The sequence below is a fragment of the Rhinolophus sinicus genome, linkage group LG09 (assembly GCF_036562045.2).
Source record: "Rhinolophus sinicus isolate RSC01 linkage group LG09, ASM3656204v1, whole genome shotgun sequence".
NCBI classification, from domain to species: domain Eukaryota; kingdom Metazoa; phylum Chordata; class Mammalia; order Chiroptera; family Rhinolophidae; genus Rhinolophus; species Rhinolophus sinicus.
In genome coordinates this window covers 105,626,573-105,652,335 of record NC_133758.1, presented here as the reverse complement: position 1 = coordinate 105,652,335, position 25,763 = coordinate 105,626,573, and the positions used below count along the sequence as shown (strand labels likewise).

General features: G+C 48.0%; 1 protein-coding gene across 14 annotated transcripts in view; it reads right to left on the bottom strand.

Annotated features, from left to right (window-relative positions):
- The window catches only part of MINDY4 (MINDY lysine 48 deubiquitinase 4), a 108,483-nt gene that overhangs the window by 68,514 nt on the left and 14,206 nt on the right, over positions 1-25,763 (bottom strand). For all 14 annotated transcript variants that reach the window (XM_074340948.1, XM_074340950.1, XM_074340952.1 and 11 more), the window contains exon 5: positions 23,180-23,607. In XM_074340948.1, the coding sequence (XP_074197049.1) occupies positions 23,180-23,607 (428 nt within the window). The remainder of the gene's footprint in view (positions 1-23,179; positions 23,608-25,763) is intronic.

The window sequence follows — 25,763 nt, the reverse complement described above, 5'->3', positions numbered from 1 at the left end:
TATAGTGACTCTCTGACGAGGCTTCATTTGTTCATTTTAAAGGTTGAACTTTTATTGTAAGACTACATCTATATTTAAATTTTATAAAATTGTTTTAATATTCTTACTTAGCCAGAAAAATAAATAACAACCTGAATAGTGTCTGATTTACCGTAACATTGACGAGGCTGACGCTCCAGGCACCCACTTGCACAGGCCCCTTCCAAGAGGCCCCAGCCACCTGTTGGCACAGCCTTCTATTTTTGTCAAACGGGCAAAAATGATGTACTTTTATATTCTCTGTCTTAAGGAGGCCGTCCAAACTGTGTTAGTTTCAGGCCCACCACGTCAGAATCTGAACCTGAAGTTGGTCCCTGAGGGTTTTGTTCTTGGTTGTGTTTTGCTGGCCCATGAATTCCCAGTGACCCACTGCCAGGGCCAGTCCAACCCAGAGACCCTACAGTGGCCTTACCCTAGTTTGTACAGTGAAAGGCCCAGGCACACCGGCTCCTGGAGCGCCTGCATCCACCCCATCCCACTGCCCCATCACAAAGGAGGAATCTCCAGGAAATTTTGACCTGCTCCAAAAGCACAGACGGCCGTTTTCTGGGCATTTCTTAGAAAAGGAGAAAGAAACATGTTGCTTTAAACCCAAGTTAGCTTTGCAAACTTGGAGCATTACGCCATTCACACACATAAAACCAGAGAGCTGTGGAATTTCCATGAGTGAGCCAGCCCCAACTCAGGATAAGCACACCGAGCTAAAATTAGATGTGTCCCTGAGCCAGCTGGGTGGCCACCCTGTGCCTGTTCTGCAGCCGTTTTCACTTGAAATGGGGTGTGAGGGTCCCTAGGTACCAACCAGTTTGTGGGGCCCCTCCCTCCCCACCCTTCTGGGATCACCACCCCAGCCTGTAATGAGGGTTCCCAGCTCTTCAGCCCAGATGGCTCATGGGTGTGGGACCCAGCAGGTGGGGGTATTCGGTAGGGAGCGAGGCCATGGCTAAGAAAAGCCCCTCAGAGGTCGGAAATCTGTGCCAGAACTTTCCCCGACCCCCAAAGCAGAGAAGGGCAGGGCCCACCTTACACAGAAGTCAGGAACTGGGGACTGAGAACTTCAGCACAGGGCAAGTGTTCACTCCTTAAGAGGTAACAACATTTTATGTGAGTGTTTAAGTGAGAAGGAAAAAAAAAAATCAAAGCAGCAGAACCTCTCGTCTCCTTAACAGTGAAACTTCTGCAGAAGCAGGACGAGGCCCTTTGGCAAGGCTCTGCTTTCCTGGTTTCTAGGCATCTGAATCCAAATACCACAGGCAGAGACCGAAAGCCCACACCCTCCCAAACCTCCTGGAGTGTCCACTTCTCCAGACTGCACCCTCACGCCACCCGGTGGGGTAGACGGGCCAGGCCTTACAGACTACGGCCCCTTCTGGATCGCGTGGGCGGGAAATGGCCCCAGCAACGGGCCAACAGAAAGAGCTTTGACCAAAGGTATCTGGAGCTTTTTCCAGAACAAATATAAAAACCACGTGAAGCAGCTGGACTCATGTCGGGCAGTCTCCTGTTGGAAATGTCACGTTGAGCTTCGCGACGTGGGTGTTATCAAAGGATTCGGGGGCTTCAAGAAAACAACCAGAGGGTCAGGGGAAGGAAGACACAGCCAGCTAGTACTGCCAGACTGTGGGTGTCAGATTCCAGTCCCACAGCGGGGGTGTGGGGGTGGGGGGAGTCTAGCGAGAGAGGGTAGGATTCAGCTCCATAAGGCCCACAAGGATGACACTGAAAGAGGCCGCTTCCTGCGCATCCAGAAAAGGTATATAAGCCATTGTTTCAGTAACAGCCAGAGGTTCCCAGGTCAGAGGGCTTCTGTGTTATACCCCAGGGAGGAGGGAAGGGGCTCCCACACCCCACTCACCAGCAGTGGTGGGCTGTTCCCGCGGTGCTTTGCGCTAGCCTCACATTCTCTCTCATCACCTCACCCCAATTCCAGCATTGAGGGGCACACTATGACCTTTAGGATCCTTACTGAGACACAGAAGACAGATCCTATTGACTATTCATTTGGCCTATTTGTTGCATGTGTTTTGTATTTTCCCTTCTTATTTTGAAAAATGTTAATGCAGGAAAATTAAAAGACTAAGACAATACCACTATACCCTTCACTTACAGGGACAAATGGTAAACATTTTGTCATATGTTCTCTCTCTCTCTCTCTCAACACACATACACACTTTCTTTTCCTGCTGAACCATCTGAAAGCACGTTGCAGATATCATGACACATCGTCCCTAAATACTTCAGTCTGTATCTCCTGAGGACAGTCGCCTACAAAATCCATGTGGGGTTGGTTTGTGTGACGACACTTTTTAAAACCAGGATCCTTGTTTAAGTTTTCCCCGATGGCCGCACATCTGGTAAGTGTACCCTTTGGGAGTTATTTTATTTAAAAAGAAGAGTAATAAGTCAGTTGTAATGTCTTTATTAAATATTAAATAGGCCAAAACCAGTTCTGGTTTTTATCTAAAATGGATGCTTTCCACTTCTCTTTTCTTCTTTTAATGCACTCTTAGGAGTGTATTGGATTTTCAGGATGTCTGACCGCCTACATCTAGGCTAGAAAATGACTTGAGATTTGTTACGCTGAGCGGAAACGGGGCTGGGGGGAGGCTCTGGGTTGTGGAAGTCTGTGTGGATGGATTTCCTTGGCGGCTCATGGTGTTGGCTCCTAGACACCTGTCGAAATACTCTTCTAAGCTCACCTGCCCTCTATCTAGTAGCTTCTGGAATATGAATACTCAGTGTGTCATTGCTCCGCGAGGAGGCGAACGTGGAATCATGGAGGGGGGTCTAAGCCTCGCAAAAGAGCCTCCAGTCCTCAGATAGATGGTGGCAAACTACTTGGTCTTGGTGTCTATCCGTGACTGTTTCCATTTGCCTGAGTTTCTTTTTGTCTCATTCAGAAGAAATTTCATATGAGGGGCGAAAGGCTGAAGCAGTGACCCTGGTTCCGAAGGAGGCATCGGCAGCAATAACAGGAATGGCACCCTCCTCTCCCATTTCTCTGGACAGAATCCTCCACAGAATCTAGTGAAGCCCTGGGCCCGCCCAGTGCAGAAGATTACAGCCACACGGGGCCGGGCCAGGCAGCTCACTCTGCCAGCCCACTGGCCAGGACTGGCCTCGAGGACCTTCTGGAAAAGAGAACGGAGGGAGTGCCCATCCAGGTCAACAGCCAGAGCTTTCCAATGGACCCAGCCTCACCTCGGGCTTCACTGCAAAAGGGCGCAATTGCCTGTCCCAGGAAAAACATATTCAATCTGCACATGCTCCTTGAGGGCCTTACCCATGGGAGAGACTTGCCCCAACTCACAGGAACTCAGGCCACTCTCCTATCTCCACTTCCCTTGGCCATGGCCCACACAATGGATCTGAACATTTCTCTCTGGCCATCACAATCTTCCATAATCTGGCTCTAACCTTACTTCCCATCCCTCTCTTACAAAATTTCTATTTATTCAGGATACATCCATCCATTTAAGAAAGGAGGCTTTTTGACTAACTAAATAGTAGGGGAAAAAGTTAGTATTTGTTAAAGTAACTATTGTGGGCCAACTATTTTATATACATCATTCCATTTATTCTTCATAACAGTCCTATCTATAGGTGGGTGTATTATCCTATTTTTTGGATGAAGAAAGTAGCCACAAAGAGACCAAAAAAAAAGAAAGAAAACAAAAAGTTGTGCCCAAGGTCGCCCTGTTAGTAAGGCACAAATCTAAGTCTAAAGTCTCAGGCCCTTTCAACCTCACCAAGCTGAGAGTTACTAAATATGTTAAAGACGAGAAGCCATGTTTCAAAGTCTCCGAATACGGTAAAAATGCAACGTTTCCCAAACAGCGGTCCTCAATAACTCAACAGAGCTTCGCTTAATTGGAATATATTTCAAATAACTCAAAAACTAGGAGAAGAATCGGCTCTTTCACTGGGGAGTTAAAAGATACTTTGGGAACTTGCGATGCCCCAGGCCCGTCATTAGGGACATCAATTACCATTGTGGAGGGTGGCAGGAAATGAATCTGGTTACTGTCAGCGCTGCCCCCTGAGGCCCCGCCCAGACACACACTTCCTGCCTCCCCTGAGTCAGTGAATGACAGCTTCTCCTCTCTCCTGCTGGGGCCCAGCCCTTGGCTTACAGACACCCACATCTCTCCAGTCCTGGAAAAAAAGACCCTGTTCCCTAACCCTCTACCTTCTCGAGCTGCCATCCTGCCCCCAGGTCTTGCTTCACCTCCAAACTCCTTTAAAACACCTCCATGTTCTCTGCGCATGTCCTTACCCCTGCCATTCTTCAATCCACTGCACTTGACCTTCTGTCCCCAGGAGCCTGCTGAAAGCACTCTCTCCAAGCCCCTCCCATCACCAGACCTAGTAACCTTCCCAACCTCCCCTAAGGGTCCAGAGCTGCCAACCCCCTGACCCCTCTCTCCTCACCTCCCAGGCCTCCTCCTGCTCTGACCACGCCTTTTCCTTATCACACCAACACGTGGCTCTCCCGCTGCAGGCTCCTGACCTCTGTGCCTTTCCCATGGGCCTCTGGCAATGTCTGCCCCTCCAAGGACTTCAGCTTTCAGCCCCACGCTGGCACCATCCAAACACCCCTCTCCCACTTCCCGGAATCGACGTTTCTGCCTCACCCCTAACTGTGGAAATAAAAGCTCCACTGGACAGATCCAGGAGCAGGCACCTCACCCGCTCTGATGCAGCCAGTGCCTCCTGCTTCAGGGCTCCCATCTGTGCCGACTGCAGGCCCGGCCTCCTTCCACCACGGCCAGTGGCTCTCCGTGGCGCCTTTAGCTCAGAGGTCGGGCTCCTGCTGCCAGTCACCCCGCTCAGTCCTGCAGTGGCCCTGGCCTAATCTTCCTGAAGCACAGCTCCGACTGGTTACAAAAACAACCATTACATAACCAAGGCCCCAAGAAACCGCTCTGTTCCTCTCCACTGCTCTTTGGCCTGGCTCTCAAGGCACGGCCCCCTCCTCCAGTCAGTCTGCCCTCCTCCCGGTCCCCACACGACCCAGCTCCACCAGCCTGCCCACCGCCTCTGTGCTTAGGATCTTTCTACTCCCTGAATTCCCAGACCGACCCTCTAAGTCCTTGCCCACCTCGGCTCCGCCACAGCCCTTCTTCACCAGACAGTGGCCTGAGGACAGCAGTTAAGACTGAGGCCCCTAGAGCCAGACTGACTAAATGGATTTAGATGGGTTGGCCATTCTGTGCCTCAGTTTCCCCACCTGTAAAATGGCGCCAGTAACCCTCCTAGCGTGGCTGTCAGGATGAAATGGGGGAATATGCCTAAAGCTCTTGCAATAGGACCTGTCAAATCATGAGTGCTCAATAAATATCAACAGCGTCACTGTCCCTGCAACAATCCAGACTCTCGCCCCATGGCACTCTGCGCTTGTCCCCTTGTCACTCATCTTATTTTTCATCCTGTAGAACAGTTATGTGTATGGATGCCTCAGCCTCTTTGGGGCAGGAAGCCCCCCTCCGCATCGCTCGCCCCAACACTATTCGGACAAGCGAGAGGCACTCCATCAACGCTTTGTCGAACTGGATAAAACTAAATAACATGTACTTAATGAGATCAAAAACTGTTTACTCTATCGGGAAAAGGCTCCACTTCTGAGCGACCCATGGCCGTGAACCTGGCCCCAACAGGAAATGGAAGCAATCCCCTGGCTTTAGTAACTGCTAGTGGAATGAGCAGAGAAAACAAAGTCGAATTTTCTGGAATGAGACACACACATGGAATCCAGCTACACAGGAAACCACGCTGGCAAGTCATCTCTGTGATCTGAAGGCCTCTGCACAAAATGCCCCCGACAGAAGCCAGCATCAAAGGCCATGGTTCCAAGGTGAAGGCACAGTCCACTGAGTCACGGCAGCATTCCGCCCACGGCTACCATTTGGGAAAACCAGCCGGGAACACGAAGGAAGGGCCCCTGCAGCAGGATGCACGGGATTTGGCACGGGAAGGTCTTCAGCTCTCTCTGCCCAGCCCCCAAGGTAAGCAGCCTGTTGGAGTTACACGCTGGGGGGGAACAAGGCCTGTCTTTTCCCTAAAGCAAAGCCCTTTTCCAATCCTTAGGAAAAGCTATGGGCTTAGGCTCTTTTTCCATGAGCCACTGTAAGTACACACTATCCAAAAAAAAGTCTGCAAATGCAACAGAAAAAGAAGGCCCCAGAAAAAAAAACGGGGGTGGGGCGGTCAACGCTGAGAAACGGTAAGAGAGCTGCTTTAGTCGTTGGGAATGAGATGCCAGGAATTTCCAAAAACAACCTCAGGCTTAGAGGAAGGTGGAGAAGAGGGATAAGTGTGTGCGGGCACAGCCAGGAGGCCCTTGGTGGCCCCTAGCTGGGCTGCTCCAACCCTGCTCAGCCTATATGGCACCTCAGTGGGCACCATCCAGCCAGCTCTGGGACAGACCCTGTCTGCTATTTTTAGGTGACTTCTTCTGTTTGCTAAATCACTAGGCCACTCTTCTGCGTGCTCCTTGAGTGAAAAGAAGACCTCAGACTTCACTTCCCCGCCCCCAAGGCAAAGCCAGTAATTCAGCTCCATATAGAACGTTTGGAGCCCTTCTGGGCAAAATGGAAGGAGGCAGGGTCCCAGACAACTCAGCCCCATACTCAGGCAGCTGAGAGCCCAGCGGGAGAAACAAGGTGGCCCGTTGGCTCTCTCCAGCGTGACACTTGCTGCGAGAGGTATGAGAAAGGGGTCCTATCCAGGTACCACAGCAGCAGGGAAGAGCAGGGGAAAGGCTTCCCGAGGACGGCAACATGCCAGATGCCTTGACTGTGAAACATCACAGGTGTGATGGGTTGCATTGGTTGGTTGGGGGTTTGGTGAATTGATGGGTTGGTTAGTTGGATGGATGATTGGTTGGTCAGATGAGTAGTTGGTTAAATGAATGTATGAATAAAAAAATGAGTCGATGAATAAATGCCAACAAGTGAACTTGAAGACAGTCTGGATTATTCTAATGCTATTAAAGATAATCAATGTAATTTTCATGACACTGTCCCAAACAGATCAGCATAAATTTCCCTTGCAGTCTCCTTAACTATGTACATTCTGTCATCTGCTCAATATTTATTGGCAGGTCCAGGGATATAGCTAGGGAAAAGCAAGAAAGAAGGCCCCCTCCAGTCCTCAAGGAGCTCATGGAAGTAAAAATAAGTTATGAAATCATTATGCTATATTGGTTATCCACGATACTGAGGAACAAAGAGAAGCAGCCAGACTCTGTGGACCAGGCCAGCATTTGACACAGGCAAGGCACCGAGGGTGTAAAACTTAAGGAAGCACTCACTCGCAGGTTCATGGAGCCACCTACACCACAGCTGAGCCCCCTGGAGAGTGAGTGCCTCCTTATGCTGTGCACCCCAGATGCCTCACTCGCTCCACTCTCATCCTGGCCCTGTTGCTGGCCTCTCTCCGGGGTTCTGGTACCCAAGGTCTGCTGGAAGCTACCTGGCAGACCAGCAGATAAGCATCTTGGAAGGAGAAAAACAAAAGTACCCAGAAAAGAAGACTCTCTACACACCTGTCCTGCTCACTGTCATTCATCTCCCAAAACTCATCCCTGGGTCTCAGCAGCCTCCTTGCATCTAGCAGGAGCGGCTGCCTCTGCATGCATCATCTTCCCAGCCTGCGTGGCCTGGACTTGGACTTGGGCCTACGGCTGCGCTGGCGAGGCCCAGGTGTGGTCAGAGGAGGACCTCGGAGCTGCACGCTGAGGTCCAGAGACAGACAAAACGAGGTCACTCAGCCGTCCAGGGAGAGGTGTGGACACTCTCTCCCCGCAGAGCCACACTTTCTTGACCTCAAAGGAAATCTGAGTCATGGGATGTCTCTGTCCCCTGGGAGATGCACTGGATCAAAGCCTTGGAAACCCTGGAACTGAAGGTACCTAGCAGCTGTAACTGCCACACAAAGAGTCGGGCACCAGCCCCACTCCTGGAGGACTCCGAGGGGTCTGTACTGTGCCCTGGGGCCGTTTCTCGGAGTTGTCTCCTGTGCGTGCTCGGGAGAGGCCAGCCTGCGGAAGGAGAGCGAGCTGGCATTCTGCTTTGGGCTGGGGGCGCATATGTAGGGGGAATGCAGGTAAGAGGTGGGAAGGAGACCAGCTGTGCACAGGGCACCAACGGCGGGTGTGGGGGGCAGCCATGCCTGCCACAAGAGAGGTCTCTGGAGTCGGTTACGAAGGTAAGGCTGCAACAGCACAGGTGCCCCAGGCAGGCCACCTGTCCACACAGGAAAGCAACTGTGTGTTGTGTTTGTTCCAAAAGTCAGCTAATTTCAGACATAAAGTGCAAACAATGCGCAGAGACAAATTAAAATGGAAGTTCTACCCATTACTCGTCCTGTGCAGTGCAGAAATTCTACCCATTACTCATCAGCAGACTCGGGATGCTCGGATACTGGGAACAATCAAGAAACCGCAAATGCCACATCCTCTGCTCAGCCCTCTGCCAAGACCCAGGTGGCACAGCTCATTCCGTCGCAGGATTTAGGCCTGTGTGCGCTCCTGACCCAGAGCGCGGGAGCGGCTGGGGACCCAGGAGGGGCTGGGATTCACTCATCTCTCTCCCTGAGTGCCAGTCCTTGGTGGGGGCCTGGTGGGTGTCTGCTGAGTGAAGTCACGTGGTAAGGCTAACCAAAGTCTCCGGAGTCCTGAAGATTGGTGACATTCTGCTGCCACCTGCTGTCCATTTACTGCAAAACTCGAAAATCTGACAGGCACTCTCCCAATGTCAAGAGCTGCTAAATTTCCCTGGACTTGACCACTGGCTCCAACACACAGGCAGAGACATGGATGCTTTGGGGGGCCCTGGCTGTGTCCAGGCTGCAGAGAGCCACACAGAACTGGGCAGGTTATCGCAGCCATCCCCACCTGATGTTACTGGTGCACTACAAAGCCTTTGCGTTAAACACGGCCTCTACAAACCCACGGCCCTCCTGCTGGGTCAACAGCACCCCCTTAACTGCCCGCCGGTCTTGCACTCCTCTGTGAGGGCTACAACTTAGCACCCAACAGAGCCTCATGGCAGGCCCTGGGCTTTAGAGGCAGGGAGCCGTGTCATCCACCCCCAGAAGGATGTCAGGAGACACTCCCTGTCTAATTGATACAACAGGACAATACCCGGCCATGAAGCCAGTGACAGGTTAGCATGGCACGCCTACAGTGAAGACTGGGGGGTCATGATGGCGGGGGCCGTCTGCGGGCCTTATCAGGCTTCGTTCCAGTCTCCCCACCTGTCACCTCCGTGCTTGGCCTGCGTCACCAGGGCCGCCCGTGCACCGGCCTGATGTCTGTGAACCGGCTTTGCAGCTTGTCTATATTTACGACACCAGGAGCTGGCTGAGTATAGAAGGAGCCACGAGAACTGACGTAGAAGGCACTGGTGCCCCATTCAGATGCCCCTGACTGGGCACACCCATCCCAGCTGCTGTCCACGTTGGCTGCTAACGGCTCACAGCTGCACCCTTCTCCAGAGAATCGCCCTTTGCCAAACTCACCCAGGAAGTGGCACACTGCCTGCCCCACCCCAGGACGGGCAACCCATCGTCAAAGACTGAAGCAGGAAACAAAAAAGCTCACTCGTGGCTTAAAGGTGGGACCAGCTCTGGGTCAATTCCCACTCTCACCTCCCTGTGGGATCAGATGAAGACCCCACATCCTCACTGGGACCTGCCCTGTCCTACTTCCCTCACTAAGAACATGCCCCCCAAAATTACATGCACCGGACCCTCCATCTCAGGCTTGGCTTCTGGCTCCCAAACGTGGGCTGCAGCACATCCCCTGGGGGGCTTGTTAAACACATTGCTGGGCTTCACCCCCAAAGTCCCGATGCAGTAGGTCAGGCAAGTTGTGCTTCTAACAAGTTCCCAGGTGACGCCGACGCGGCTGGTCCAGGGATCACAGCTGGAGAACCACTGTCCCTGGGGACCTGACCTAAGACAGGAGTCGTTCAAGTAACAGGAAAGAGTGAGCAGTGGCGGCACGTCCAAGGCCACATGTGGAATGTAGGGCGGGGGAATGTCATGGGTGGAGGAGCCCCTAAAGTGCAGTCCATCGACCCCTCCACTTACAGACAGGAGCACGAGGCTCTGACCAAGGCAGAAACACCCTGCAAACACAGGAAGGAGTGTTTGACTTCAAGGCCAGCTGGGGAGTTGCTTTCACTGTCATCCGAGAATAGCTATGAGCAATCCCGTTAACTGGGACTCTAGGAATAGTCCTGGTGTGAGAGACAATCTCTTAACAGCTTCAGTAAGACCCCAAGGCTGAAGAGAACGGTCCTGTCACACAGCAGCAACAGGGCCTGAAATGAGACCCACAGGACAGATAACGGCTCACCTCTGTGGTTCCAAGCACACGGTCCCTGACCCGCAGGCCAGTGAATAAAGAAACACCACCGGCCTGACAGCCAGAATCAGGGCAAACGAGGGATATGGACTAGGCCCAGTGCCCATGGCTTAAACCTGCTTCTCCCCGTCTTCCTCATTTCTGGGAATGGCAACTCCCTTCTTGTACATTGTTCAGTAAAAGCACGGGAGTCATCCTTGCCTCCTAAGACAGCACATCGAATCCATGGGCAAATCCCGTTGACTCCCACGTGCGTGCACCTGTAACAATGCAGCCCATATCTCACCGCCTTCGCTGCACCGCCCCGATTCAGGCCACTGTCAGCCCTCCTCTAGGCTTCGGCCCGATTGGTCTCCCTGCGTCCACCCTGGCTTGCCGCCTGGAGTCCCTTCTCAACCCGGCAGCCAGAGGGATCCTACAAACACACGAGTCAGGTCATGCCACACCTCTGCTCGACCTCCGAAGGCTCTCTTACCTCCTAGAGTACAAGCCAGTGCTTTCTACAGCCTCAGGCCCCTCTCACTCCCTCTTCTCTCCCTCATCCACTCCAGCCTGGAACAAGCACCGTATTCCCACCGCAGGGCCTCTGCACAGCTAGTCTCTTTGCATTTGCTCCCAGGGATCAAAAGCCTGGTTCCCTGTTTTCCTTGTCCAGTGTCACCTTCGCAGAAAGGTTCTCCCTGACTACCCCTCTGGAAAACAGCAACCCCAAACTCAGGGCTCCCTCTCACTGCTCCTTGATTTCTTGTTCCTCATAGCACTCAGGTGTGTTTTATATTTACCTGTGCAGTTGTGGTACTGGGCTGCCTCGCCCAGGAGGAAGTATAAGATCCCAGAGGGCGGCGCCTTGGTCTGCTTGGTTCACACAGAATCCCCAGTGACCCAGGCTGTGGCTGGCACACAGTAGGCCATCACAGATGACGTCCTGCTACATGTGAACAACTGGTTCTCCAGGGAGGGGGAGGCTGATTTGCAGCATTTGCCAATTTCCAAGGTCTAAACATCTCCCACCCTGACCAAGTTCAAGCTACCACCTTGAGGTCCAACGCAGAATCAGGGAAAAATGCTAACAGTCAGCAGGTTAGAGCTGGTACAGGCTGACTCAAACACACTACGGCACTCACTAAAAAGTTGTTGAATAAATCGATGAATAAATGATTGTTTCTGTGGATTGACAGGGCCTTCCTGAGGACACAACTCTAGGAACTCGGGGTCTGAAGGCAAGTCTCTCCAGAACCAAGGAAGTCCTGCACGCGGAACAGGATGCCACAGGGTAATTGGTGGCATCTGCTGCAGGCTTATCCTGAGCACAGGAAGGACATGTATATTTAAAGCGGTTAGGAATTGAAATGGGTCCTAAAGGACCATCTATTCCACTCCACTCTTTAAAACACCCATTTTAAGATACCTTTTAAAAAATCCACCTAAATTAAACTTCAGTTCCATAGACTTTATCATACTTGAAGCTTGTGTTCTAGGACGACGCCCATTTTCCCCAGGGTGAGACGAACAACTGCCTTGAGCTCACCGGAGCCGATGGCAGACCCCGGAGCCAGGCATCCTTTACGTGCCAAACCTGCTGGTCCTGGGGGCATCATGCAGCCCTGGGTTTTCCTGGTTCCCTTCCCACATGAACCACATTAGGAAAAGACAGACAGACAGGGGAGAATGACTGGAAAATGTGAACATGACAAAAATTCTTCCAGGAGTGGTAGAAAGGGAGACTGAGATGGGGAAAAGTGGACACTTTAAAAATTGCAGTGAGACCAAAAAGGATTTTAAATGCTGCACGAAAAAAACAGTTTCCTTCCATGGTGGCCAGAATAATGGCCTCCCTTCCCAAGATGTCTACGTCCTCATCCCGGAAAGTGTGAACATGCTGGGTTATGGGGCACAGGGGAGTTAGGTTACAGATGGAGTTGCTCAGCAGCTGACCTTGAGATGGGAGAGTATCCTGGGTTACCCAGGTGGGCCCCACATAATCGCAGGGGTCCTTATAAGGGGGAGAGGGAGGCAGAAAAGGGAGAACCAGAGATGGCCGCCTGAGAAGGACTCAGCCCGATGTTCCTGGCTTTGAAGATGGAACAGGAGCCACAAACCAAGGCCTGAGAAGGCCTCTACAGAGAAGCCGGAAAAGGCGAGGAAACGGATTCGCCTCTAAGCTTCCAGAAGGAATGCAGCCCTGCTGACACCTTGATTTTAGCCCCATGAGACCCAATTCTGACCTCTATCATCAGAACTATAATAAATTCGTATTATTTTCAAGCCATTAAGTTTATGGCAATCTGTCATACCAGCAATAGGAAACTAATACACCCTCGTATTGGCTCACACTGCCAGGCTGTTGGGTCCCTGATCCTAAGGGACGTGTGACCCTGGAGAGACCCATGCCCCTCTCTGGGCCTCAGCTTCCCCATCTGTACCAAGAGCCATCCCATCTTGCCTCCCAAGGACCCATGGCTCACAGTTGCTTGAGGGGACACAGATTTGCTTGGTGGCTCTGGCACCTAGATTCTGTTGCTGTGGCCATTGCCATGAGTTGAATTCCCAAGAGAGGCCAACAGCTCTTCTCAGTTTCATGCCCATGATTACATCCAGGTCTCGAAACAAGACTGGGCAAAAAGTGTGTGGCTGGAGCCTGTGCAGCCCGTGCCCACCTGGAAAGCAAAGTGAAAGCCAGTGCTTACCACCAGAAACCCCGCGTGTTTTCAGCTACTACGCAGAAAGTCAACCCCAGCAGGATCTGTGTGGCTATCAGAGGGCCCCGAGAGCCACTCCGAGAGACTCTCAGATAAATGACAGGCCAGCATGCCCTGCGAGCCGGCTGTAAGCCCCACAAGTGAGGTTGCCCCCAGCCAGACTACCAACCTTCACAAAGTGCCATTTGGGGAGCCACCATGCTTGGACACCTAGCTCAAGGGACTTAACAAAGAATCACCTCTCTTAGAGGCTCGTAGTCCTGCCTCTAAGGTTTCTCACGGGGCTGCTCTGAGCCAGGTGTGTGGGGGAGTGAGATGTAAATACGCAGAGGAAGGTCCTGCCCGGACACAGCCTGCTGGCGGGAAGCAGAGTGAGGCGAGGAGGGCAGGACTTCCCGGCTCAGGGCCGCATCCCTGCAGTTCTGATTGACCCTAAGACGAACCCACCAAGGACAGCCTTGACAAGCCAGTGACAAATGACAGATGGCCCCAAACAGCTACATCCCCCCACAATGGGAGCCCAGATGCCATATTTTCTAAACACAGAGAGAAACAAAAATGGAAGCAGAAAATAGTCCTGTCATTAACTGAGTCGATCTAAAGAGTCAGAGTGAGACGAGCCTGACTGATTGCACAGATTCGTGCCCCCTCATATCTCAGCAGGTCACGTCTTCCACCTGCCCCCCTGCCCCAGGACGCGTGCACGGTCCCCCTGCTCCTGGGGACTTCCATGGCCGACCCTGGGCTGACGCTGCAAGGCCCAGAGAAGGCTCCAAATAGCCACCTTTCCTCCAGCTTTGTGAGGTCTGAGTTGTGGAGCATGCGCTGTGCACAGGCCAGCTCTGCTGTCATCTCACTGTCCTTTGTCGTGTTTAAAAGAATTACATATGCACACCTCCCTCTCACATTAAGGACCTCGTGGGATCTGATACACACTAGGACTCATACCCACGTTTACTGAACTGAATGAAATAAATGGAGGCCCCGGGGAGAACGGGACTTATGGACGGGACTGGGAGGGGCAAGGGGGGCAGTTAGATTTAGCGAATGGAATTATTTTGGCCCTGGTTTCAAACCGAGGGTGCTGTGTTCAGTTACGTAGTATACGCACTGCACAAGCATGCGTAGCTGAGGGGATGGGAAACAGCTAAAAGCCAACGCATATTCCATTCACCACACTGCGAGCCCTTGGATCTGCATCCATCCAGAACCTTGACAGATTCCTTCAATTCACTGTGCCTCCATTTCCTCATCTGGGAAATGGGGACAATAATTGCGAGGGCGAGAAGATGCTTGTTCTGCACTCCCAGTGTCTTCTGGGAGTTTGGAGGAAGCTATACTGGTCTCTCCTTCATATAGACCTTTAGTCTCCTCCCCGTTACTCACTCCGTCCTAAGGGAGTGTGACTTATGTGACGGGCTAACTGGAGGAAGAAAGAAAAGGGGAATGTTAGGCTCAGCTGTACCCTTTCTCCTCTTGGGAAAGAGCTACGCTTCCAGGGGCTGGACCCTCCCACCACGTGACTATGTGAGGTGACCTGCCCTGGGCCTGAGAGGAGGTGGGCAGTCTGCCTCGTTCCCGGCTCACCAGGCCTCCTGACTTGCTGTGTCCTCTCCCTTATCAATCACAGCGATGCATTCATTTTACTCGTATCTGACTGATACCCTTTGTTTTATTTGTCAATGTGTTCAGAACTCAGGAGGAGGAAGAGAATACTATTTAATGAGAACTCAAAAAAAAAAAATACCCAATGATAATATCCGACTCAATGATTATAAAGAGTAAATGAGATAATGTACGCATGAGCTCAGCATGGTGACCAGCAAATATGGAACAAGTGATAGGTAAAAACCAAGGCCCCCAAATGTTTGTTGATTGACCAATATAAAAGTCAACACTACTAAACAGATGTTAAACACCCTACTTATACTTCACTTGGTATTGGGGGGAGGGGCTGTGGAAGCACTTTTGCCTGCTACCCTCTTCGTATAAAACAAAGTCCATACCATCTTTCGAGGGTTTACTAACTGGTCCAAGGCCACGGTTTATAAAGGGCAGAGCTGGTGTGCCCGTCCAGGTCGTCAGGCTCCAGAGCCCATGTGCCACGCCTCCTAAGTGCCCTGCAAACAGCAGGTACCCAGTAAATATCTGATGTATGAAATAACTCTGGAAGTAAGCCTCATAGGCCAGCACGAATGCATGAGCTGGAAGGACACCTGGAAATCATCTCCCCAGTGGCCACATTTCAGTCAGGGACACTGAAGCCTAGAGACAAAATGACCCATCCAGGTCACCCAAGACGAAGCGAGGCCTAGAACCCAGCCCCCCGATCCTCCAGCCACTCGCCTTTCTCCTCAGCCTCCATCTCTCCCAGATCAGTGCAGCCTGCGAATGCTCCCGACCAACAGGTTTGAGGCACTGTCCCCTTTTCCAGGGCACACGTGTTCTGGCATTGGAGGGCAAAACAGGGCCCACTGAGTTAAACTATGCGCGAGCAGATTTTAACTGAGTGTGAGGAAGAATTTTCTGATAGTCAGAATCAGGCAGAAGTGCGGTGGGAGGCAGGGAGTTCCCCATCACTGGAGGTGTTCGAGCTGAAGCCAGCCACCATCTAAAGGTGGTGGAAAGGATTTCTACCCGGGAGAAAGGTAACACCATTAATTCATGTATTCACCGGGCTCTGGAGCTAGTTTCCTGGGTTCAAACCCCTGTTCTGCCTCTTACTAGATGTAAAACTTGGTAAAGCAAGAAGTAAAGCAACTTCTCTGAGTGAGTGTCCTCATCTGTAAAGTGGGGATAATAACAGTATTTCCCTCATAGACCTTTTATGAGAATTAAAAGAGTAAATGTAGTTAAAATACTTACTATTGTTGTTAGTAGTAGTAGTACATATTCATTGAGTGTCTTTTGTGTACCAGGTAATATTCTAGGTGCAGGAAATATTATACAAAGGTCCCTGCTCTCATGAAACTTATATTCTATTGTGGGGGAGACACACATAAGTAAACAAAATGATTTCAAGTAACGACAGGTGCTGTGATGACAATAAAAGAGGCCAGAGTCATGAGGGGGTGCAGGTGAAGTCATGCAAAGAAAACCACTCTGAATACAGAACAGCTGATTGACAAGAAAGTTACAGTTGTGAGCTGATTTGGGAGCGACTTTACAGCAAAGGTCCAAGACAGTTCTTCCCAGACGTCCCCTTGAACAACCGCGCACAGACTCACTCCCTAACAGCACTCGCTTTGGGCTCCAGCAGGACAGTGACTCAGGGGGGCTTGGGGCTTGGAGACACACAGGGGCCAAACTGAGGAATGTGGCTTCAGGGGGAGTACTAGAGGACAATCGTATTTTGCCAGCATTTTCCCAAGAGAAGTTTTCCTCCTATGCCGCTGGTAGGTGGGCTCCATCTTTCCTGTGTTGAGCCCGCCCCCCACAGGCCAAATCTGAATCTGATTGGCCTGGTGAGCTCCCAGGCTCTGCCCTGCTGGGACCTGGCCCCACCCACATCCCCCAACCCCGGAGGCACTATCTCCCAGAGCAGCCAATCCCACCCACATTGCTCTGTATCTTGGAGAAGTATCAGAGTTCACGGCCCCCAGTGGGCAGCAGCTGGCCTCTCCGTGCTCTGACACTTTTGCTGAGTAGCTCCAGACAGCACTGGCACCAAACCAGAGTCTACATTAACCAGGCAATCACAGCTCTTCCCACTCTAGTAACTCCCTGAGACCCTGCATCACCCAACTCATTTACCGCATGAGGCTTATCAGCAGCTGAACTTTAAGAGAGCCGGCAGATAGCAGCAGGCCTCAGGACGTCCTGGATTTTTGTGGAGCTACTGCAGGCCCAGTAATGGTGGCAGATGTCCTTGGGTCGCAATGTGGCCTCTCCCACATAATACCAGGTTTAGCACAGGCAGCAAAAATCCCTTTGTAGCTCCTACCAAGTAGTCCCCAGCTGGTCACAGGCAGAGGGTGACCTGAGTCTGCACTAGAGCCCCTCCCAAGATGCTCGAGAACCAACATACTTGGAGGCTGGCTTCAGACCACAGCAGAGCACCACCCAATTAGCCCCACAAGCAGCACACACAAAGGGTGGTCTCAACAGGCACCAGAGCCTGCTGGGGTGAATCCCACTCTGTGTGTTAAGCCCCCACACAGCAGCCTGTAAGCTGTGGACATGGCCAAACCCCACAGCCGATCAGACTGAGGGTCAATCCCACCCACTGATGTGCCAATAGCAATCAAGGCTCAACTATAACAGGCGGGCAGATACAACCCACACAAGGGACACTCCTGGAGCACCCAGCTCAGGTGACCAGGGAGGCTGTGCCAGGGCCCCACAGGGCACCTACTACATAAGGCCACCTGGCCAAGACTGGGAGACATAGTAGATTTACCTCATACATAGAAACAAGCACAGAGAGGCAGCAAAAATGAGGAAAAAAGAAATACCTCCCAAATAAAAGAACAGGAGAAAACTCCATAAAAAGAACTAAACTAAATGGAGGCAAGCAACTACCTGAGACAGAATTCAAAACAATGGTTATAAGGATGTTCAAGGAACTTAGTGTGAAGTTCAACAAAGAGATAGCAAGCACAAAAAAGGACATAGATATAGATGTTGTAATACAGAATTGTACACCTGAAACCTATGTAATTTTACTAACAACTGTCACCCCAATAAATTTAATAAAATAAAATTTAAAAAAAAAAAAAAAAAGGACATAGAAACCATAAAAAGGAACCAGTCAGAAGTGCAGAACACAATAACTGAAATGAAGAATGCACTAGAATGAATCACCAGCAGACTAGATGAAGCAGAGGATCAAATCAATGATTTGGAAGACAAGATAGCAGAAAACACCCAGTCAGAACAGCAAAAAGAAAAATGAATCCAAAAAGTGAGCATAGTTTAAGAGATTCCTGGGACAACATCAAGTGACAACATTCGCATCAGAGAGTTACCAGAAGGAGGAGAGAGAAAGCAAGGGATTGAGAACCTATTTGAAGAAATAATGACTGAAAACTTTCCCAACCTGGTGAAGGAAATAGACATACAAGCCCAGGAAATGCACAGAGTCCCATACAAGATTAACCCGAACAGGCCCGCGGCAAGACACATTAAAATTAACACATTTTTTGCGGGAAACGAGTAAACTCATCATATCGCTTTTTATACCAAAGCGCGGGAGACGAGAATAACACATATTTTGCACCTCTTTTTAAAACTAAAACACTGAAAGTTTCATAGAAAAATATCAAATAGATCGAAAGATATGAATATTTTACGGAAAGTCTAATTTTGGCGAGAAAATGTCAAAAAAGCCCCGCAACGCGATTTGGCGGGAAAATGCCCGCTTACAATTAAAATGGCAAAGGTTAAACACAAAGAGAGAATCCTAAAAGCAGCAAGAGAAAAGCAATTAGTAACTTATAAAGGAGCTCCCATAAGACTGTCAGATGATTTCTCAACAGAAACTTTTCAGGCCAGAAGGGATTGGTAGGAAATATTCAAAGTGATGAAAAGCAAGGATCTACAACCAAGACTACTCTACCCAGCAAGGCTGTCATTTAGAATCAAAGGGCAGATAAAAGCTTCCCAGACAAGAAAGAAAAACTAAAGGAGTTCATCACCACCAAACCAGTTATTACAAGGAATGTTAGAGGGGCTATTTTAAGATGGGAAAAAGAGATCAAAATTATGAATAATAAAATGGCAATAACTACATATCCATCAACAATTACTTTCAATGTAAATGGATTAAGGTCTCCAATCAAAAGACATAGGAGGGCTGAATGGATTAGAAAACAAAACACTCACATATGCTGCGTACAAGAGAATCACTTCAGATTGAAAGACACACACAGAAGGAAAGTAAAGAGATAGAAAAAGATATTTCATGAAAATGGAAACAAACAACAACAAAAAAGCTGGAGTAGACATACTTACACCAGACAAAATAGACTTTAAAACAAAGGCAAACAAGCAACAAAGAAGGACCCAGTAATCCCACTTGTGGGTATTTAGCTGAAGAAACCCAAAACGTCACTGCAAGGGGACACGTGCATCCATATGTTCATTGCAGCATTGTTTACAATGGCCAAGATGTGGAGGCAGCCTGAGTGTCCATCAATGTAAGAATGGATAAAGAGGAGGTGGTACATATATACAATGGGTTATTGCTTGGCCAGGGAAGGGAATGGATTCTTGTCATCTGTGGCAGCATGGGTATTGTGCTGAGTGAAGTATATCAGACAGAGAAAGACAGATGCAATGTGATTTTGCTTACATTTGGCATCTAAAAAACAAAATAAACTAACAAACAAATCAGAAACAAACTCATAGATACAGAGAACATTTTGATGGTTGCCAGATGGTAGCAGGTTTGGGGGTGTGGGTGAGAAAAGGAGAAGGGATTAAGAAGTACAAATTGGTTGTTACAAAGTAGTCATGGGGATGTAGGGTATAGCATAAGGAATATAGTCAATAATATTGTAATAATTATGTATGGTGTCAGATGGGTACTAGATTTGTTGAGGTGATAGACAGGAGAGGGTTGGGGGGCAGAGTGAAAAAAGTGAAGGCATTAAGAAGTAAAAATTGGTAGTTACAAAACAGTCACAGGGATATAAATTAAAGCATAGGGAATATAGCCAATAATATAGTAATAGCTATGTATAGTGCCAAATGGGTATTAGACTAGTTAGGAGATCACTTCTTAAATTATATAGATGTCTAACCACTATGCTGTACTCCTGAAATTAATATAAAATAACATTAGATGTCAACTGTAATTGAAACTTTTAAAAGCAGGGGGAAGGTGAGGGGCAATAAGTGGTGCAAATTTCCAGGTATAAAACAAATAAGTCATGGGGAGGTAATGTACAGCATAGGGAATATAGTCAATATTATTGTGATAGCGTGGTACAGAGTCAGATAGTTGCTGGACTTATGGTGATCACATCTTCAGGTATATAAATGTTAAACAACTATGGTGGACACCTGAAACTCATATAATAGTGTGTGTTAGCTATATCTTTAATAAAAATCTTAAAAATAAAATAAATAAAAATAAAAAAGACAAAAAGAAAAAAACAGTGAAATACAATAGAGAACTCTAAGACAGGCCCATGTCTATATGGGAACTTAGTAAAGAATAAAGAATGCTTTATAAATCAATGGGATAAAGAGCAGATTGTAGAGTAGGTGACACTGGAAAAACTGTCTTACTATGTGGAGAAAAATAAAAGTGGATCTTTTTATCCTGACAAATACAAAAGATTAAACACCAAAATGTGAAAGTTAAAACTATAAAGTTACTAGAAATGGAGAATACCATTGAAACCAAAAGGCAAAAAAGGAATTAATAAAGAAAACTTCAAAAATGTAAATCATATGGCAAACAACATTGAATATGCCAAAATTAAGGATTTCTGTTCAACAAAGGAGATAATTATAAAAGTTATTAGACAGATAACAGAATGATAAAAGATATTTTACAAAGTCTAAAAGTATCAGAAGATTAACATCTACCAAAAGAAAATTAAATCCTCTTTCAAGGAAGGAAACGTTAACCAGAGCCTATACAATTATTCACACACATAATGTCAGGAATTCAATCAAAATTATCAAAACTGCAAAGAAATGGGACAAAATGATCAAAACCCAAAAGAAAAATATACAATAGCAATAGACACACAGGTGGTCCAGATATGGAAGTTCCTAGACAGCAACTTGAAAATAACTATGAATAATATGCTCAAGAAAATAAAGGAAGGTGAAGAATTTCACAAAAGATTGAAATCTATTTAAAAAAGAAATATAAATTCTAGAACTGAAAAATAACTGAAATTAAGAATTTATTAGATATATTTAATAGCACATTAGACATGATAGACGAGAAGAAACATGAACTGGAAGATAGATCAAGAGAAAATATCTAGATTGACGTACAGAGAGAGAAAGATATGAAAAATATAGGAAAAAATATTTTTAAAAACCTATGGAACACAGTGAAAAGATCTAGTGCATTTGTGATGGGAGTCCCTGAAGAAGAAAAAAAAAAAAGACGGAACAAAAAGGATCTTTGAAAAGATAAACAATAATTTTGAAAACTTCAGGAAACTCTATGCATACCAAACAGAATCATCAAAGAAAACCACAGCTAGGCACAGAATAGTAACATTGTTGAAAAATCAAAGAAGGAGAAAATCTTAAAAGAAGCCAGTGGAGAGGGGATTGGGGGAGAAGCAGCTAGCAGTTAAAAAAAAAAAAAAAAAAAAAACAAGACATAACTTTCAAAGTAGTAGCAATAAAAATGTCAACCAATTTGTTAGAAGAAATGGTGAAAGCCTAAGGCAAAGGAATAACATAGTTAAAGTGCTGAAAAAAAAATAAAGTACCAATCTAGAATTCTAAGCCCATTGAAAACATCCTTCAAAACAAAAGGTAAAATAAAGATATTTTCAAGCAAAAACTCAAAAAAATATATATTATTTTGACACAGCAGCTAAAGAAATAGTAAAGGAAGTTTTTCAAGCAAAAGAAAAATATAAATGTAATATTTATTCCAATTAATATAAAAATTATCAGACTGGATTAAAATTCCAAATGTGTGGTGCTTGTAAGAGATAAGCTTTACATATATACCGAACTATAAAGAAATTTCAATTCCAAAGGATTGAAATCATACAGAGTAGATGTGGTCAAAGTGGAAATGTTAGAAATCAAAAACAAAAGGATAACCAGAACAATACCTCAAACATTTTGAATTAATCAATACATGTCTAAATAACCCATGGGTCAAAAGAAAAAAAAAAATCACAATGGAAATTAGAAAATATTTTAACTAAATTGTATGAATATGTAACCCATTAACATGGGATGCAGACAAAACACTATTTAGAGGGAAATTTGTACCCCTAAAAGATATTGTAAAAAAGAAGGCTGAGAATCAATTATTGATTATCAATATTGATAAAATAGAAAATAATAGCAAATTAAACTCAAAGAAAGTAGAATGCAAAAAGAATAAAAGAGTGGAAATCAATGAAATAAAAAACAAATGTACAAAACCAAAAGTTAGCTCTTTGAAATAGCACATTATACAATTGATAATCCCCTAGTAAGACTAGTCAAGAAATAGGGAGAACACAAATTACCAGTATGGGAATAGAAACAGAGATATCTCTGCAGATCTCACAGACTTTAAAGTGATAATAAGAGACTATTATAATTATATAATTTCATTCCAATATTTAAAATCTAGATAGAGGGTAAAATTCTTTGGAAAAATACAACTTGCAAAATTGATATACGAAGAAATAGAAAATTTGAATTAAAAACAATTTTTTTTAATTGAATCCATAATTTAAAACCTTTCCGCTCAATGCTCAGAAGGCTTCACTGCTAAATTCTCCTAAATATTTAAGGAAGAAATAACACCAACCTTACACTACCTGTTCAAGAGAACAGAAAAAAGAGGGCTCACGTCTAGCTGGACCTAGGTACCAGAATCTGAGAGGCTATTGCCAGAAAACCAGTTTGCCAGCCAATCTCCTCCATGAACTTCTATACAAAACCCTACACAAAATATTAATAAGTTGAGACTACAGTATATAAAAAGATAATATATCAGAGCCGAGTGGGGTTTGTTCTGGGAATGTAAGATTGGGTTAACATTCAAAAATCAGTCAGTGTAGGACTCACCAAGTCCACTGCGAAAGAAAAAAAGGAGTAAGGACAGGGTTAAAACAAACTGGCCCCACAAGAGCCCATGGGAGCCGATTCATCCCCCGGCTCCAGTCTCCCCCAGGAAGCAACTCTTGTACCATGTCAGCCTGACCGTGTGGCTGCAAGTTTGTGTGGGGACCATCTGCTAAAGGCTTCTTGACTTTGAGAAGAAGTAAGAAGGGCCCAAGAAGCACCCCTGGCAGCTTCCCCGGGCATGCGCACTCTGGGCCACAGTCATCTTCCCTACTGCACAGGCTGGCTGTGGGAGCTCCAGGAGCCACCAGGGACTTGACAGCTCTCTGGAAAGAGCCATCACCTGGCACCGCACGCTCACCTGAGGGGCAGGGGCTGGCTCCCCTGCCTTTTGAACGCTCTTTCCAGCCTCTCCTGGGTGGTCCTGGCATTCCCAGCAGGCAAGAACTTCAAGGGCGTTCTGTCAGCCTCTGGGCCGCTGTCCACAGCTGGGCTGTCCTCTGGATGACCCGTCCACCTGCCATTCCCCCTGTGGAGCAGCCCTTGGCTCAGCAGGTGAGGAGGGTTGCTGGGCACAGATCTGCTCTTCTCCGAGGTGGGCTCACTGAGCTGGCCCAGGGGGCTCCTGGCGGTGGACCCTGTGCTGGAAGCCAGGCCTTCCTGTGGGGCAGGGCAGGCCGGGGTGCGGGTAGAGAGCTCGGGTGCTTTCCACCTCTCCTCCTCCTCACGGGGCTGGGTCATGCTACTCAAGGCCGGGGGCCGCCTCAGGGAGCGTTTCCGGAGGGAATCCTGAAAGGGACAAGGACAAAAGCAGTGAGGATCCCTTCAAGGGAGGTGGGAAAAGACTTTATCCCACTTCAAGCATTTGCCCATGACGTGCCCTCCCCCAGGAAAGTCCTTCCCCCACTCCCCACCAAGTCCTCCTCTTAAAATCCTACCTACTCTTTGAGGAGACACTGCCAGGCCACCACTTCTGTAATGCATTCCCTGTACCCCACCTGCATGAACCCCCAGAGCATGCCTCTGCCCTCCTCCCACACCCCTACGGGGAGCGGGTCCCAGTGGCTGGTAAAGCTGCGGCTCCAAGGGGAGACCTGGGTTCCAATTCCTGTGTCACCATCAACCAGCTGTGTCCCCTCTGGCAAGTTATTGAACTTCTCTGTCCCTCACTTCCCTCCCCTGTAATATAACCTGTCCACAATCCACTATCTGAAATTCCTACATCCCATCACCTCTGAAAACAAAAATGTCCTTTGGAATCCTGTAACAAATTCTTTCTAACTACTTGGAGGTTGTTTAGTCTCCTTTCAAGTGTGAATGTTCATGTTTAGTTGCAGAAATGTTAATGGTTTTGTTCATGGGGTGCTACCCCCAAACCCTAATGCAGGGTATGTGGTGTGTGGTTTCTGCACTGTAGTTCTTTCCTGAAAATACAATTCTAAATGACAAAACACACCTGGCCCAAAGGTTTTGAAGGAGGAACTAGGAACCTGTAGTACCTATCTCTCCCGGGACAGTGTGAGGATCAAAGCAGAGACCCTCGGAAAGCACTAGCACAGAGCCAGAGCCATCACAGCAGCTCACAAATATTAGCTACAGCTACGTACCTGTGCCCCTGTCCCCACTTACTTACGGCCTTACCCACCCCCTCCTGCCAGCAGTCTAGGAATGGCAAAAGCCATTCTTCATTTCTCTCTGGTGTCCACAGAGCTCCCGGCTCAGTGACCTATGCCTAGTAAGCGCCAAGATGTGCTTAGCTTTTTAAAGGAAGGGATTCCAAAGGAATGAGCTGATAGGCCCTCTTACTATCAATGATTAACTGATGAAATGGGAACTCATGTTGTCACCAGTCTAGGGTGGGGGAGGAAGGGAAAGGGACAAAAATACACCTGTTGGGCTTTTCCTGGACCTCTCAGCATTTCCAGAAATAATCCTGAGCCAAATAGTATAAAGCCTGTGCTGGAATAAGAACAGCTAATTCTGGAGTGTCCTCGCCTGGTGGAAATTACTAGGCACTATAAACCTCCTCCAAAGACACCCAGGGCGTCCCCTGCCACAGAGCGAGGAAAACGTGAGTCACCGTTCCCAAAGAGAACCAAGCTTCTGGCCAAGGGCAGGGGACCCAGCCTCTTACTCATCCTTCGAAAGTGCAGAAATGACCTAGTAGTGAAAAATGATGAAACACCCAGCAAACCTTGCTCTTTTGAGCAACCGTTAATATGACCAAGGGATTCAAAGGCCCACAGAACACCTTCCAGAAAACCTGGGGAACTACTACAACAACCCATCCTTCAAAGTCCTTCCCAGGATTCAGACACCCCAGGGAAAAGCACACAAAACACTGACTAAGTGGAGATTTTGAAGGCAATCTTTCGGCAGTAAAGCAGCCCCGAGTCACCTCACTCACACTGCAGTCGGGAAGGGGGTCTCCACTGCACAGATTGGATGATTCGACTGCCACGGTAGGACCGGACCCTGGCATTCACCTGGTCCACCAGTTCTCAGCGTGTGGTCTGCCCCCTGAGGGGTCCCCAAACCCTTTTAGAGAGCTCAAAACCATTGCAATAATATCAATATGAATGATTTGCCCTTTTTCGCTCTGTTGACATCTGCAGTGATGATGCAACAGCACTGCTCAGAAAACCTGCAGGTCCTTAGCGGGAATCAAGGCAGGGGAACCAAGCTTTAGTGGTACTCGAGGCATTCACCGCCACTTGCAATAAAAATAAGTAAGTAAAATGCTAATTGCACTTAAGAATGTCCAAGCTGAAGCACAGATATTATTAACGTTCTTCGATATTGTCCTGACCGTCCACATCTCTCTAATATTCTGTGTAATAATATTCTAATGGGAGGTATATGCCAGCTGTCTGCTGGACGCAGAGGATGACGATTATCTTGAGGAAAAGTGCTTGTCAAACATCTGAGCCGTGAGCTGAACCTGC